This window comes from Asterias rubens, chromosome 10 (assembly GCF_902459465.1).
Source record: "Asterias rubens chromosome 10, eAstRub1.3, whole genome shotgun sequence".
Lineage (NCBI taxonomy): Eukaryota > Metazoa > Echinodermata > Asteroidea > Forcipulatida > Asteriidae > Asterias > Asterias rubens.
In genome coordinates, this window is record NC_047071.1 from 7,794,345 (window position 1) to 7,811,508 (window position 17,164).

The 17,164-nt window shown below is 36.8% G+C and overlaps 2 protein-coding genes across 2 annotated transcripts; both read left to right on the forward strand.

The window, feature by feature from the left end:
• The first annotated feature begins 1,928 nt into the window (after nucleotides 1-1,928).
• Nucleotides 1,929-11,093, forward strand: LOC117295780 (probable beta-D-xylosidase 2). Its single transcript, XM_033778531.1, has 10 exons — nucleotides 1,929-2,316; nucleotides 2,933-3,092; nucleotides 3,506-3,676; nucleotides 4,395-4,486; nucleotides 4,950-5,424; nucleotides 6,145-6,367; nucleotides 6,986-7,075; nucleotides 7,929-8,146; nucleotides 8,786-8,989; nucleotides 10,697-11,093. Exons 1-10 carry the CDS (start codon nucleotides 1,979-1,981, stop codon nucleotides 10,988-10,990), a joined length of 2,265 nt encoding a protein of 754 aa, XP_033634422.1. The 5' UTR covers nucleotides 1,929-1,978; the 3' UTR covers nucleotides 10,991-11,093.
• A 3,046-nt stretch (nucleotides 11,094-14,139) lies between these two features.
• Nucleotides 14,140-14,832, forward strand: LOC117295613. The gene has a single exon (XM_033778318.1). The coding sequence runs from the start codon at nucleotides 14,140-14,142 to the stop codon at nucleotides 14,830-14,832; it is 693 nt and encodes a 230-aa protein (XP_033634209.1).
• The last annotated feature ends 2,332 nt before the right edge of the window (nucleotides 14,833-17,164 follow it).

The window sequence follows — 17,164 nt, forward strand, 5'->3', positions numbered from 1 at the left end:
AGAGATCCAAGATGGCCGCAAAGATGGCCGCCAAGATGGCCGCCAAAATTAGTATAGGGTGCGTTCGTTTAGCTTCCCTGGGTCTACCCTGATTGTGGAGTGGGTCACTTGGGGGTGACCTGGGTTTGTGATGTAAAAGGTTTTATGAAATATTTTTGTTTTTTGGTGGGGTGGAGTTGTAACTATTACCTAAAAAAAAACAGTTTCTCAGACCCCGAAATCGGCCTAAAGTGGCCTAAACACAAATGAACTGTTACCATGGCAACGTGTTATATTATGATTTGAAATATAAATGTTGTTTATTTGGACCCCAAGTCCCTACCATCCACAAAGTATAAGAAAAATATTCATTTTTTTTTACCGTGGACTCGTATGTCAATATTATGTGAAAAGACCCTTAAAAAGGCATTTTTCACGTTTTTGGGAAAAAAGTCTAGTTTTGAGGCAGTACTGTCACAACAGGATACAATTGCCCAAGTTTTTGACACCAGATATGGAAAGACCAATATTGGCCCTAATCACAGCCGAAAGGAAAATTTTCTGAGACCCCTGGCAAGTTGACATTTTGGGGTCCGAAAATAGGGTAAAAATGTCGATTTTGCAAGTTCTAAAAACATACTGTAATGTAATGCATGATGCAAAAATAGCACAAGGGTGATATTTAAAGCAATAATTGTTTTTTCTCAAGGAAGGCCAAGGATGATTCTTTGTAGTGATATAAAAGGTTTTTTGAAATAATTTTGCATTTTGGTGGGGTGGAGTTGTAAATATGAGCTAAAAACCAGTTTTTCAAACCCCCAAATCGGCCTAAAATGGCCAAAAACAACAGGCTATATAAAATGCGATTTTGTTTACTTGCACCCCAAGGCCCTTCCACCCACAAAGTATTAACAAAAAGCATTTTTTGACCGTGAGCAACTATATATTTCAAGGCATGTTTGTGTAGATCATTGTATTCTACTTTTTCAACATCTTTCTACCCATATGCATTTTATAACAAACGGCTACAGAACGCTTTTCAAAGACCAACTCGACCGATCCAAGGCAACGTGTTCCTTCAACACACACGATTAAGGTTTGTCTGCACGATTTCGTTAAATGCTACAAAAGGGACTTTTTCGGAGACCGTTATTTTTGTACAACGATGATCATTTTTATAGTCCGAAATTTCTTACTTCTGAACAATTAAAAATTCACCTATGGTTTTTGTCATTACAATTAAGCATTCCTCGTTTATACTGTCACGTTGTTATATTTTTACATGGCTGGGTTTTCACGATATGATTTTTTGAAAATGTGCCCTCCAAGCTCATTATAATATGCAAAACTGCGACTGTCTGGCATACGCTGCAAATGAAAGAAAGGACTTTTCCGAACGGTGCGCACTGACTGAATTTCGGAAGGAAACCAGTTTCTGTCAGTGCTTAAAATAGCAATAATGTAATGAAAAATAATGTTTGTCTCAGTGATAATGAGACGAAAATTATTTTATTCATGTAAAAACATATTTTCATGACATTGTTTTACTCATTTAACAAAAACTACAGCACCTCAGCAACTTATATTTTAAGGTACGCCAAATTGTCTGCTATCATAATATCTTCAAACTGTGAAGTTTAATGTAAATCTGTAGACATTGTGTTTGTGTTACAAAAAGTACCCAAATCCTTCACATGGTCCCAGTTGATGACAAACTGACCTTGATTTGATCAATAGGAACACTATTTGATAACGTGTTCTTTGTATTGATCACATTTGTTGTATAATCTCAAATCGTTTTAAAGTTCGAAATTTATGCTTGCTTGCAATATATGGCGTTATGTTGTTTGTTCATTTGGCCGTCCATAGCTTGCGTTTTGGGTTGATTGCCCTTTGACCCGTCACTGCGCGAAATGTAAACATTGTCTGCAAACAAGAAAAGAGTGCAATACTATGTGGAAAGGCACTGCTTGGTGTTGTTGAAAACAGTTGACAAAATATGGCGAAATACTCTGGTTACCTCTGTCTACCCTTCATCTTTTGGTTATCAAACATCATATGTTTACTCAGAGCAGTATCATCGCAAGCAGCTTTTCCTTTCAAAAATGCTTCACTTTCTTGGGAGGAGCGACTGGATGATTTGGTTTCTCGTCTAGAGGTACCGGACATTGTGCTTCAGTTGACCCGTGGTGGAGCTGGACCCAACGGCCCAGCTCCTGCCATTGCACGGTTAGGTATCAGTCCCTATAACTGGAACACGGAGTGCATTCATGGGGACGGTGAGGCAGGAAATGCAACATCTTTCCCTCAGGCGTTGGGCCTGGCAGCCACATTTGAGTAAGCGTTCCGGTTTCAATTCAATTAGCATGTTCACAATTCTTAATATTTATTTCAATTTCACTCGGTTATTCCTCCATGGTAAAATTGAAGCAGATCTGTTTAGCCCTGGTAGGACGTCGCGTTGCCTGCAGCTGAGGAGTCCAACCTGGGCTAATCTGTTTGTTATGACAGAGGCCTGATTAACAAATTTTAAAAGCAAGCACATCTACAATGATAATCAATAATGGTCAATGAGGTCAATACTAGACCCAGTAACTGGGGTGCTTGAACTTCTTTTAAGCTTTTTCTTTTGTGTTGACATGATATCTGCGGCTGAACTATGGAAAATGTCAAAAGATTGAAGAAGCACAGCCAGTGCCCCAATTACGTACCACCTAGTCCTAGAACTATGAGGTTCTGCTATCGTCTCCATGGAGACGATAGCAGAATGAACCGCATAGTTTAAGGAGTACCCAGTTACTGCTGGTAAAATAACTCACAGCTCTCATCGTAACATGAATCATGATGCTTTGTGAAATCCTGAACTAAATAGGCCTGAGCACAATTATTGTTTCGTGATTCTTAATCATAATGGTTTGCACTGTCTGGTTTATAAACTTTTACTCTTTTCCAGTGTGAATTTAATTTATGAAGTAGCCAAGGCGACTAGTGAGGAAGTCCGAGCCAAGTACAACAACTTAACACAGCATGGTATCTACCGTGATCATGGTGGGTTAAGTTGTTTCAGCCCTGTGGTCAACATAATGAGACATCCTCTATGGGGGCGTAATCAGGTACCGGTATTATATAGTCCAATTCTTATAAGATTCTTAAAGATCTTACTTATTCGCATATATTTTTATATGAGATTCTTATATAAGATTCTTATAAGAATGCTCTCAGGATTTTGGAATATTCTTCTATGATTCTTATATAAGATTCTTATAAGATTCTTATAAGATTCATTACAAGATTCATGACAAGATCTTACTAGGTTGCATATTATGAGAATCTTATAAGAATCTTAAAAGAATCTTAAAGAATTTAAAAGTCTGTTGAAATGCTGGAAACAAATATTTTTGCTGGAAAAGTCTGTTTGTAATATATCACCATACATACAAAATGATAAAACAAATTTTGTCACAAAAATGTCTCTAACATTTGAATCAGAACTTACAACATCATATTTTTCTTGACTGACTTTTAGGAAACATATGGTGAGGATCCATTCTTAACTGGAGTAGCAGCCAAGGCATTTATTAATGGACTACGTGGCACACATGAGAGAATACTACGCACTAGTGCTGGATGTAAACACTTTGATGTACACAGTGGGCCAGAAGATATCCCATCCTCAAGATTCACATTCAATGCTGTGGTACGATAGTGTTGGCTTGTTGAAAAGTGGTTTGATTTATTACTCTAACTACGTTTCTTTTCTGCAATGGTATGTCCAAGTAGTTAAAGCTTCATGTAGTTGCCATTTGGACCATGTATACACTAACTTATCTTTAAGTGTTTAACTTGAATCCTTGAAAAACATTATCAACATCTCACCACCATCTTAGAGCAAGCCTGATATTTGTCCTACTTTAGTCAGTTTTTGTATTTGTTTGCCTGTAGAAAAGTCTGAAAACTGTTACTAATTATGCCTAAAAAGTCTATTAGAGCCAGAAACATGTAGGTCAGCCATTGTACTTGATAACATTTTCCTACCATTTTGGTGGTTTTGTTGGGCAAATTTCGCAGTGAAATGTTTCTCATACACTAACGAAAGCTGCTGTTTGTTTTAAGAGTGGTTTACCAAACGTAAAAGACCAAGCTTCATCAGCATGATGATTATTTAAAACAAGTTGCTTTTCTATCTTCAAGACGGCAGCTTAATCCCAATAGACTAAACAGTGTAGTTTGTTTTGTCAAAATGCACTGTTTGGTTGTCAAGTGGTTCTCTTGGACATATTTTGGTATAACATTGGTTTATGCATGCAACGAAGGGGATTGGGTTTTCAGTTGTGCAAATAGTTTGATTGTATTTTGGGGGAAACTTGTCAGCTAAATGTTAAACTTTCGTCTTGTTCATTATTTCGACTTTACAGGTAACAGATGAGGATCTTTATATGACATATCTTCCAGCATTTCGTGAGTGTGTGAAGGCAGGATCTTATGGTATCATGTGTAGCTATAATAGGTGAGATTGTCAATTAAGCTGGTATGATTCAGGTTTCTGAGTGTACTCATTGTTAAAGTGTGTAAGAGGTATCAGTCTTTGGGTCTCGCAGTGTACTCATATAGTGTGTGTGTAATAGATCTTTCTCAATACACTTCCAAATATACGTTTCAATAAGCTCTGCCCTGTTACAATGTATGAATTGACAAAACACAAGCATGAATATGATTGTATCCCAAATCGCACAAGTGCAAATAGAAAAGCCGTGTTGCACATTATGTGGTTCACACAGTACACAGCTCTGTGAATGAGGGGCAATGATCAACTTGCACATCATTGGCTGTCAGATGCGTGGATGCTATAGTAATGCAGCAATAACTGTATGCAACTGCAGTTTGTGTATTTATTTTGATTTGAAGTATGTACAGTTCCATAATATGTTTTTTCTGCCCTGACCCTTGGCAATGTTTCTTTTTGTTGACAGTATTAATGGTGTCCCTTCATGCGTTAACAAGAGGTTTCTCACTGACATCCTCCGCACTGAGTTTGGATTCCAAGGATATGTAGTCAGCGACCAGAAAGCAGTGGAGTATGTCCTGACAAAGCACACATACACACAGACTGCACTAGAGACCGCAGTAGCCGCAGTCAAAGCAGGATGTAACCTGGAGTTATGTTACTCAGCTCATAATGTGTATACCAATCTCACTAAGGCATTACAGCTAGGCCTGGTGGCTGAGACGGAGCTCAGAGCCTTGGTCAGACCTCTGTTCTACACCAGACTGAGATTGGGGGAGTTTGACCCACCTGCAATGAATCCTTATGCTGGTTTCGATGCTAAGGATATTGTGGAGTCTGAACCTCACAGGAATGTAGCAATTACGGCAGCTATAAAGTCATTTGTCTTGCTGAAGAATAAGGGAGGTGTTCTACCAGTGGCCAAAATCCATACATTAGCTGTAAGTTGTTATAGCTTTAAAAAGATCAGTTTTCACCCCACATTGAAAAAAACATTGTTATAGATCGAGAGGGTTCTGCTTATGAAGACTACATTAGAAGTAATGAATCTTTTCTTCTCTGTGTTTTTGTTTTGCTGTCCTCTTATAACAACGTTTCTGTTATTGAGAGGTAAATTGGCCGTTCCAAGTGATCTCTTATAAAGAGAGTTGACTGTAGTTGCACCTCCAAAATGAGATTACTGATGACTTGAGTTGCAGCAGGATCGAAGCATTGTTCAAGGGGATCCTGGTCTAGTGTCCAGTCTTCATGCTTCATCTAGTGAATAATCCCCCACAGTACTTTTTTCTGAAGACGATCAGGTCATGACCTGATCCAATTGAAATGTTTAGTTGTTACACTAACTGGTTCTTTTCAGAACCACCTCAGCTCATCAAAGATATAACATGGAATCGCCCCAAACCTTAGTTTTCCTACCTTTGAGAACTTCAAATCCTTTTTTTTATTAAAAGAACGACCAACAAAGATTTTCGATATTTTTTCTCCCTCTCTTCTCTCTTGGTTCTTTTCAGAACCACCTCAGCTCATAAAAGATATAACATGGAATCGCCCCAAACCTTAGTTTTCCTACCTTTGAGAATTTCAAATCCTTTTTTTTATTAAAAGAACGACCAACAAAGATTTTCAATATTTTTTCTCCCTATCTTCTCTCTTAACTCCAGGTAGTGGGTCCATTTGCAGATTCTCCCCAAGAAATAATGGGTAGTTATAAACCTATGACTGATCCCAAGTTTATAACAACTCCAAGGACTGGTCTGAAGAATCTTGCTCAAGTAAACCAATACGCTGCAGGATGTAACAATCCAATATGTGACACTTATAACCAGTTGGATGTAATGAAGGCAGTGACTGGTGCAGATTTGATTGTAGTCTGTCTTGGTACAGGTGAGTAGTGTTGGTTTTTTTTAAGGTCAAAATTTGCATTTAATTTCGATTGAATGAAAAAAGTCCATATTTTTTATGGATTTTTTTGGCTATACTGGGTAAAATGTAGTTCATAAACTTAGTTTTTAAATGGTCCTCAGTATATCTTTATAGTACACATTTTTTGATTTATTGTATGTGTTTTGAATGACACGTCAACAAAAGTTGCGAAGGTAGTCACTCTGCTCTGCCAACCAGCCTCCTAGTGGATGATACCCATGCCTATATCTTTACGGACTGCGGTGAGGGGGGTAATCCTGTTTCAGCACTAGGTAGGAGAAGGTGGCAGCATGACCCTACTGACATTGAATCTGCATGGGTCGACATCCCAAAGCAGTAAAGTGTAGCCCTCACCTTCAAGTGGCTGTCTGGACTTGTGAGTTGGGAGATACCTCGTAGAAAAGAAAGGAAAGTCAAATCTAGTACTACATGGATGATATCCTAGTGCTACTTTTATACTTCTCATTTTGTGATGTGACTTTCCTCTTTAGTACTTCTGTCATGATCTTCTTCAATATTGGAGGAATAGTGTTAAAGAAAATGTTCTTATTGTTTTTCATTGTTTCTTACCATTTGAAGGAGTAAGTGTTGAAAGTGAGGGTAATGATAGAAGAAGTATGTCTCTACCTGGTCATCAGCTTCAACTTCTTCAAGATGCTGTCAAATATGGTATGATGGTTAATACTAAGACATAAATTGTTTGTTGAGCCCATCTTCTTTATGAAATTTCCAGAGAGGAAGAAGTGAATGTTCTTAATAAATATTCTTATAATTTTATTATACTTTTAGGATGAAAATAACTCAAATGGACAACTGCATTTAGTTTTCTAGATGTTCAGTTTTCCCACTCCGTGATGAACCACATACTAGTTGGATAATTTGTTTCTATAAAATTGCAGCTGCTAAAAAAGGAAGCAGTAATCAAGAATTACACACTAAGGTTGAGGGCCAGGGTCAAAAGTCCCCACTATTGTTCTTGGAGGGTGAGGTTTGATGAGATGTTTTCAAAAGTTATTTATGAGTTCAAAGCAAAGTTGTTGTTTTTTTACTTAAAAACCCAAAATGCTCTTTGGATAGATTCTAAGTGATGAATAACACCTTCTCATGTTTATAGCACTGGACACATTTTGTATAATTGTTCAAGATCACTAGGTATTTCCCAACATATGCATAAAATAAAAAACCTGTAAAAATTTTGGCTCAATTGGTCATCGAATTTGTAAGAGAAAGAAAAAATAACCTTGTTACATTACTTTGTGTGCTTGCAGATGCATAATAAATGGCTTCAGCTGAAGTCATTTATTTTTTGAGTGAGAAATTACTTCTTTCTCACAACTATGTTACTTCAGAGGGAGCCTTTTCTCAAAATGTTTTATACCATCATTGTTTCCACTGCTCATTACCAAGTAAGTTTTTATGCTAACAAATATTTTGAGTATTTACCAAAAGTGTCCAGTGCCTAAAAAGAGGACTCATGCTTGATAATTAACCTGTGAATCTGTTAACAATGTTTCTTCATCAGCGTCAGGTAAGCCAGTTGTTCTCCTCCTCTTTAATGCTGGGCCATTAGACATCCGATGGGCTGATGCTAACCCTGGGGTACCTGTTATAATAGAGTGTTTCTTCCCTGGACAGGCAACAGGTGTAGCACTCAGAGCTCTTCTTAGCAATGATGGAAGCACTACCCTAGCCAGCCCTGCAGGAAGATTACCATTCACATGGCCTACTAGAATGGATCAGGTAGGGTTCAACATCAAAATTATTATGGCAGTTAACGCCTTGCCCAGAGTCTTAAGTTATTTTTGTTTGGAGCTCTCTCATGCGTATCTTGGGCTACTCACAACTGGCTCCCATTATGCCATAGACTTCAAAAGACTCAGCAGCACATTTCAATTTAACTTGTTTTATTCCCTTGCTTGTGTTTAAAACATAATTTTGTGTTATAGCCCTTGACTCTTTGCATTTAGAACTTAAAAGCAAAATAATACTCCTGACTGTTGTAATTTGATATATACATGTACTACTGAAGTTCAGATGTTATTCAGTCTTGGTTTTATTTGTTAGGTTCTGATGCCATTGGTCTTTGTTTAAGTTCTGTCTTGGTCTTCGTTTTATTTCTTAAGTTTTGATGGCATTTGGTATTTTCTTAATTTTTTTTATTCTAGTGTATTGTGCTTTGTTTTGTTTCAAATTAAGTCTTATGTCATTTTTTTATTTTTTATTTCTCAAGCTCTGATGTCATTTGGTCTTTGGTATATTTTAAAGTTCTGATATTTTCCTTTTATTTTATTTCTTAAGTTCTGATGTCTATTGGTCTTAATATTTTCAGCCCATATCATTGCTAAGGTGTTGAAACCGGTATTTTGATTTCTAACCCAGGTACCTCCCATGACAGACTACAGTATGGCTAATCGCACCTACCGCTATTCTTTAGAGAGCCCATTGTACCCATTTGGGTATGGTCTATCCTACACACAGTTCAAGTACATTGATTTGACCTTAACACCGGAGACTATTGGTCCATGTGATGATGTGTCAGTCAATGTCACTTTGATGAATATCGGCAAATATGATGCTGATGAGGTAAGGAAACTATCACCCTCTCTTTCTCATGTGTCACTTTTTATTGTTGTATCCCGTTAAACAGTATGAGTAAAAATTCTTGTTCCTCATTTGATTGTTTCTTCTGAAGGCATTCGAATATACATGTATTGTAAGAGATCAAAATACCTTATGCAGTTGGTACACCACATTGGCCCAATCTATGAGCGCTGCTTACCACCACAATGCATTTGAGTTTATTGTCACCAGTATTCATACTTTCCCAGGTTCTTTGAGAAAAGAACCCCCAAACCCACAGGCATATTACTGAGTATACAGTTCTAACACTGTAACACACATCAGTGTAAGGGTAACAACCAAAGCTAATATTCTTTATCCCCATACAAATCTAACATCTGTGTGGATCATATTATTCTACTTGTAAACATCTTTCTAACCATATGCATTTATAACAAACGGTCAAAACGCTTTTCAAAGACCAACTCGACCGATCCAAGGCAACGTGTTCCTTTAAAACTCTTGTATCGGCTGCTAAAATATAGGATTCAAACTGCCTCAAGTTACCAGGCAATCTTGTGGTTCTAGTTGGTAAGACATTGCTCTAGATGCAAAGTTTGTGTGTTCGAATCCCACCCGAGTAATATGCCTGTGATTTTCTTCACAGAACTCGGGGGAAAGTACTGAGTATACAGTGCTTACACACATCGGTGTAAGGGGAAAGTACTGAGTATACAGTGCTTACACACATCGGTGTAAGGGGAAAGTACTGAGTATACAGTGCTTACACACATCGGTGTAAGGGGAAAGTACTGAGTATACAGTGCTAACACACATCGGTGTAAGGGGAAAGTACTGAGTATACAGTGCTAACACACATCGGTGTAAGGGGAAAGTACTGAGTATACAGTGCTTACACACATCGGTGTAAGGGGAAAGTACTGAGTATACAGTGCTTACACACATCGGTGTAAGGGGAAAGTACTGAGTATACAGTGCTTACACACATCGGTGTAAGGGGAAAGTACTGAGTATACAGTGCTTACACACATCGGTGTAAGGGGAAAGTACTGAGTATACAGTGCTTACACACATCGGTGTAAGGGGAAAGTACTGAGTATACAGTGCTTACACACATCGGTGTAAGGGGAAAGTACTGAGTATACAGTGCTTACACACATCGGTGTAAGGGGAAAGTACTGAGTATACAGTGCTTACACACATCGGTGTAAGGGGAAAGTACTGAGTATACAGTGCTTACACACATCGGTGTAAGGGGAAAGTACTGAGTATACAGTGCTTACACACATCGGTGTAAGGGGAAAGTACTGAGTATACAGTGCTAACACACATCGGTGTAAGGGGAAAGTACTGAGTATACAGTGCTTACACACATCGGTGTAAGGGGAAAGTACTGAGTATACAGTGCTAACACACATCGGTGTAAGGGGAAAGTACTGAGTATACAGTGCTAACACACATCGGTGTAAGGGGAAAGTACTGAGTATACAGTGCTTACACACATCGGTGTAAGGGGAAAGTACTGAGTATACAGTGCTAACACACATCGGTGTAAGGGGAAAGTACTGAGTATACAGTGCTAACACACATCGGTGTAAGGGGAAAGTACTGAGTATACAGTCCTAACACACATCAGTGTAAGGTCAAAACCATCATTAATATTCTTTAGCAAATTTAACATTTTTTATTTTTTTATTTTTCTCTTTTTAGACGATTGAAGTCTACATACAGTGGCATAACTCTTCAGTAGTCGTACCCAAGCTGCAGCTTGCTGCTTTTGCACGCAGGAAAACAAATGTGAAGAGCCAAATAACAGTTGAACTGACAATTCCAGTCCGTGTAAGGGCAGTTTACCAAGATAGCCTGGTACTAGAACCTGGCCTATTCACTGTGTATGCTGGCGGTCAACAACCGGGACAAAAGCGACAAGTTGGCTCGAATGTGCTTAGTAAATCATTCAAAGTTGAAGGACCAGTCACTTCTTTTTCCAAGTGCACTTCATGAAAATGTTTTGGTAAATAGGGGACTTTTGACCACAAGGTGGCAGCAGAGATGCAAGGTTTAAGACACTGGACACTATTGGTAATTGTCAAAGACTAGTCTTCACAGTTGGTGTATCTCAACATATGAATAAAATAACAAACCTGTGAAAATTTGAGCTCAATCTGTCGCCGAAGTTGTGAGATATTAATGAAAGAAAAAAACACACTTGTCGCACCATGGTCACACAAAGTTGTGTGCTTTCAGATGCTTGATTTTGAGACCTCAAATTCTAAATCTGAGGTCTCGAAATCAAATTTGTGGAAAGTTGTTTCTCACAATATTTTATACTATCAACCTCTCCCCATTACTTGTTATCAAGAAAGGTTTTATGATAATAATTATTTTTGAGTTATTACCAATAGTGTCAACTACCTTTAAAGCCATTGGACCCTTTCGGTACAGAAACAAAAAAAAGTTTACAGATTTACAAATAATTTACAGGGTTTACAGAAGGTAATGGTGAAAGACATCTCTTGAAATATAAGTCCATGAAAGGCTTTACTTTCTAAGAAAACAGTAAAACAATATAAATTCTCGTTAGCGAGAATTACGGATTTATTTTAAACACATGTCATGACACGGCGAAACGCGCGGAAACAAGAGTGGGTTTTCCCGTTATTTTCTCCCGACTCCGATGACCGATTGAGCCTAAATTTTCACAGGTTTGTTGTTTTATATATAAGTTGTGATACACGAAGTGTGGGACTTGGACAATACTGTTTACCGAAAGTGTACAATGGCTTTAAAGGCACTGGACACTGTTGGTAATTACTCAAAATAATTGAATTTTTAGCATAAAACTTACTTGGTAACAAGCAATGGAGTGTTCATAGTATAAAACATTTTGAGAAACGGTTCCCTCTGTTTGAAGTAGCATAGTTTTCCAGAAAGAAGTAATTTTCCATGAATTTGATTTTGAGACCTCAGAATTAGATTTTAAGGTCCCGAAGTCAAGCATCTGAAAGCACACATTTCGTGTGAAAAGGGTGTTTTTTCTTCCATTATTATCTCGCAAATTATTATTTACACAAATATTGTTTGTAATTACAGTGCAAATTCTTGGAACAATGAATTTACCTTGTGAGTCTGCTGCCACCTAGCCGCCCAAATAGAGAATAGGGGTTGGTTGGGGAGGTGTTAGGGTTCTTGTTCCAGTCATACATCCATGCGGATACTACTTACTTTTTAATCTGTCTTTACTCTGCATTTGTTTACATTATTCACTTGTTACATAACAACATTGAGTATAAAAAGATAAAACAATGTTAACTTGTTTTTTAGGATTAAGCTTTTTTGAAAGTTGTGTAAAACTACTGCTCTTAATTATAGTTAGAAAAACACATTAAGGATTAGTATATGAATTTATTTTTTATTTTTATATATAGAACTATTGAAAGAAGTAAGTAACTTAGGACAAAATTGTGTTAAAGTTCAAAAAAAAATATGTCTATTTATTATTCTGAATCTGATGTTATCAGAGTAATTAACATTAACATTTATTTCATCGTTGCCCATTCATCTTACAGTACATAGATTAACATTACATTCAGTTACACAATAACATGTAATTAACATTAACATTTATTTCATCGTTGCCCATTCATCTTACAGTACATAGATTAACATTACATTCAGTTACACAATAACATGTTTATGATAAAGTAGGCTATTACAATGTATACGCAATATAAATAATAGATTAACAACAATTTTATATGTAATAAGCGGTTGGACAACAATTAGGTTCAGGTGAAGCCGTGGCTTTTGTTCCTTAACCTATGGACAGACGAACACAAAAATAACGGCACCAGCACATATTGTACAGACAATAGACTTGACAGACAAACACAACAACGGCTAATGTAAGGTGTGTTGAAAGATAACATAACCTAGGCAATGCAGAAACAGTCATAATCTATGAATATCCATCAAGTAGTTGCTTTTTCAAATTTCTTGTAAAGACAGGTAGAGTAATTGAATTTTTAATTGAGTTACTCAGACCATTCCAGAACCCAACTCCACGCTGAACAAAACTCTTTTGGTATAATGATGTTCTTTGGCGGGAAACAAACAAATTTGTCTTTGCAGTACTTCGAGTATTATATGAATGGACTTTTGAAGTTAAAGTGAAAAATGAACTAAAACAGCTTGGTAATGCGTTAGTCATAAATTTATACATAACTTTACCCAAATTAAGATGATAAAGGTCGATGATTTGTATAGTATTTTAAGATTGAAAAATAATGGAGCTGTGTGTTCGCGAAAACCAGCATTGGAAATTATGCGAACAGCTCTCTTTTGCAATGTAAGAAGTTTATTGCATTGTGACAAGGAACCACCCCATGTAAGAATTGAGTAATTTAGATACGGCAGAACTAAAGAGTTATAAAGTGTTAGTAAAATATAACCGGGTACGAATTTCCTTAGACGATTAATTATACCAATATTTTTAGCTATTTTACTAGTAACTTCACTAATATGATTTCTCCAGGATAAATGTTCATCAATTTCTAAACCAAGAAATTTAGTGTGTTCCAATTTGTTAATCCCCACACCGTCCAAAACTAGAGGAACAGACTGATTATATCTTTTCTGTGCTGTACAGAATATTATATAATTACATTTCAACAAATTAATACATAACTTATTAGCTTTAAGCCAAGTACTTATTTTTACAAGCTCAATATTTAAATTATTGACAGCTACGTTAACATTTTTGTGGCTGTAAACTGCGATTTTTTCTAAAACCAAATTGAGATTCAGAGAGAAGGTTATGCTTAGATATAAAGCCTATTAGTCTTGCATACATTAGTTTTTCAAAGGTCTTCGAGAATGTCGATAGAACTGATATGGGCCGATAGTTCCCGATAGTATAATGTTTCTATCAAAACATCTGTTTGATTGTTTGTTTGGGTGTTTGCGCGCTTTGTTTGTTTGTTTGTTTGTTTGGCCATTTAAATTTGTACAACATTAAACAATATTGCATTCTGTAGAAAGGATTTTATTTTGTCTAAGGGTGTTGAGAATGAACATTTGTATGTCGCGTGGTACCTGACAGACTACACATTCAAACGCTACTAGATGATGATAGTAATCATTTGTAATGTGCCATGGTCATCTCTAGCCCACATTATCGGAAGCATGTTGAAAATGTCACACTCACCATCTCTGACATTTCGATCAAAGCAGGGTTGTCTGCAAGGTGCCTGGGCGTTCAGCTTGACTCTACACTAAAGATGGATAAGCATGTCTCTGATCTTTGTCGTGCACTCCATTTTCATCTGTCCAACATTGCACGCATTCGTCCATTCATCAACAGAAAAGCATGTGAAGATGCAATTAGAACGATCGTTGCATCTAGACTGGACTATGCCAACTCGCTACTGCATGGAGTCAACTTATCCAGTATCCAGCGTCTCCAGAGAGTTCAGAACCGTGCGGCTAAACTCATATTCATGGCCCGGAAATATGATCACGTGACCCCTCTGCTGAAAGAATTACATTGGCTCCCGGTACAACAACGAATCACCTTTAAGATCCTGACCCTCGTCTACAAGTCTCTTCATGGTAAAGCTCCCACCTATCTTGACTCACTCATCACACAATATCATTCTGCTCGACCCGGTCTTCGCTCAAGTTCAGACTGTACTTTGATCCACATCCCCAGAACAAACAGTAAAGCCGGTGATAATGCATTTCAGACATTTGCACCTTGTCTTTGGAATAATATCCCCCAATCTGTCCGCCAGTTGCCATCACTAGATGCGTTTAAGAGAGCCTTAAAAACCCTCCTGTTTGACTAATAGCATTAACTTATCTGTTATGTATATTGTACTACTCTGTAAAGCGCTCTGGAACCATGTCCATGTGTATAGAGCGCTATATAAGTACCTGTATTATTATTATTATTATTATTATTATTATTATTATTATTATTATTATTATTATTATTATTATTATTATTATTATTATTATTATTATTATTATTATTATTATTATTATTATTATTATTATTATTATTATTATTATTATTATATTATTATTATTATTATTATTATTATTATTATTATTATTATTATTATTATTATTATTATTATTATTATTATTATTATTATTATTATTATTATTATTATTATTATTATTATTATTATTATTATTATTATTATTATTATTATTATGTTCGTCTGTCGCTCCTGTCACAGGAGAGATGCAGACAAAAACGTGGGCCGGCATGTAATTATTTACAAACAAGGCAATTTGAATACACAAACAAGTTTTCAAAATCTGTCAATTATTGAATAAAGGGAAATGTCTGAACACATACATTTATCTTTGAACAGCGTTTTTGGGCTGCAGCGTAGCTCGGACGCAAAAGTTGTGAACACTGGTCCTAAAAAACACGTTAGTTAGTGGTCGAAAAGATAAATAATTTATGTTTCATATTTTATGTACTTTTAAGCATGAGAGCCAAGGCAATCCACTGTCTTCTTTGTGTAGCCTATATAAATAGAGATAAACCAAATCTAGTGTAATAAACTGAAGATTTTAAAATGCTGCTTTACTTATCATAGTTATGACTGAAAATTCATAATAATTGTGATATAAATCGCCTTCGAATGTCACACAGACAAAGTGCGCTTTACAAATGCTGTGTTATTATTGTTATTATTTAAAATTACAGTCTTCATATTTTGCCCTAAAAAGATTGGGTATGTTTTTCCCGGCAAAGTCCAGCAACAAATATGGTTAAGGTTAGGGTTGAAGTTGGATCTGCTCCTAATTAAAGGGATGTGTTGTTGTTAGGGGTCCAGTGCACATTATTCAAGAGTTGGGTGCCAGAATTTGGGTTCCTCACAGCGGTGTATGAGCGCGGTGCGCGAAAACCTTTACGGCGTGGCGTCCGGGACCTGCAAGCTCACCGGAAAATTTTGTATTCTAGATTTTTCTGAGGTGCAACTTAATTAGAGGCATAAAGTGATGAGGGAAACGAAAACATGAAGCCTTCAATTTGCACTGTAGAATGTAGGCCTTTTGGATTTGGGAAAAACTTAAATTGTCATTTGAAGTATCAGGGGGAAAAGTTGAATTTCCGGTCACATCACCTCGCCGACTTTGAAGGGTTGGTTGGTTTGGAATATTTGTTTACCTTTTATTGGCACATAGGCCTACTTCAGTAATAAGATGCGTTTCCGCGTTATTACATTTCACCTTTATACATTCGGAGTTTCGTTTTAGTCGTGACATTGCTCCTTTTGCTTTGACACCCTTTAAAGGAACACGTTGCCTTGGATCGGTCGAGTTGGTCTTTGAAAAGCATTTTGTGACCGTTTGTTATAAAATGCATATGGTTAGAAAGATGATGTAAAAGTAGAATACAATGATCTACACAAATATGCCTCGAAATTGCGTGGTTTTCTTTTTACATCGTCCAATAACACGGTCAGCCATTTATGGGAGTCATAAATTAATGGCCGACCGTCATAGTTCGCGACGTAAAAAGAAAACCGTGCAATTTTGAGTGATACTTGTGTGGAACATTATATTCTACTTTTAAAACATCTTTCTAATCATAACGTTTCATAACAAACGGTTTCAAACGCTTTTAGACCAACTCGTCCGATCCAAGGCAACGTGTTCCTTTAAGTTAAAGCCTGGACCCGATAAATGTGTCCTTAGTTTTGCTAATGTTCGGACTATTTTTAAAGACCCTGGACACTGTTGGTAATTGTCAAAGATCAGTCTTCTCACTTGGTGTATCTCAACATATGCATACAATAACAAACCTGTGAAAATTTGATCTCAATTTGTCATCGAAGTTGCGAGATAATAATGAAAGAAACAATTACACCTTGTAACACGAAGTTGTGTGCTTTCAAATGCTTGATTTCGAGACCTCAAATTCTAAATCTGAAGTCTCGAAATCAAATTCGCAGAAAATTACTTCTTTCTCGAAAACTACGTCACTTCAGAGGGAGCCGTTTCTCACAAAGTTTCATACTACCAACAGCCCCCATTACTCGTTGCCAAGTGAAGTTTTATGCTAATAATAATTTTGAGTTATTACCAATAGTGTCCACTGCCTTTAACTACAAGCTTAAAAATAAGGGGTCATTACTCAGAACTCACTCAACATAG

Excerpts from the sequence above, each read along its gene's own strand:
- LOC117295780 (XM_033778531.1), top strand. The coding sequence starts at position 1,979 with ATGGCGAAATACTCTGGTTACCTCTGTCTACCCTTCATCTTTTGGTTA. Across the intron at positions 2,317-2,932 it reads GGCCTGGCAGCCACATTTGA|TGTGAATTTAATTTATGAAG; the intron begins GTAAGCGTTCCG and ends ACTCTTTTCCAG. Across the intron at positions 8,147-8,785 it reads GGCCTACTAGAATGGATCAG|GTACCTCCCATGACAGACTA; the intron begins GTAGGGTTCAAC and ends TTTCTAACCCAG.
- LOC117295613 (XM_033778318.1), top strand. The coding sequence starts at position 14,140 with ATGGTCATCTCTAGCCCACATTATCGGAAGCATGTTGAAAATGTCACA.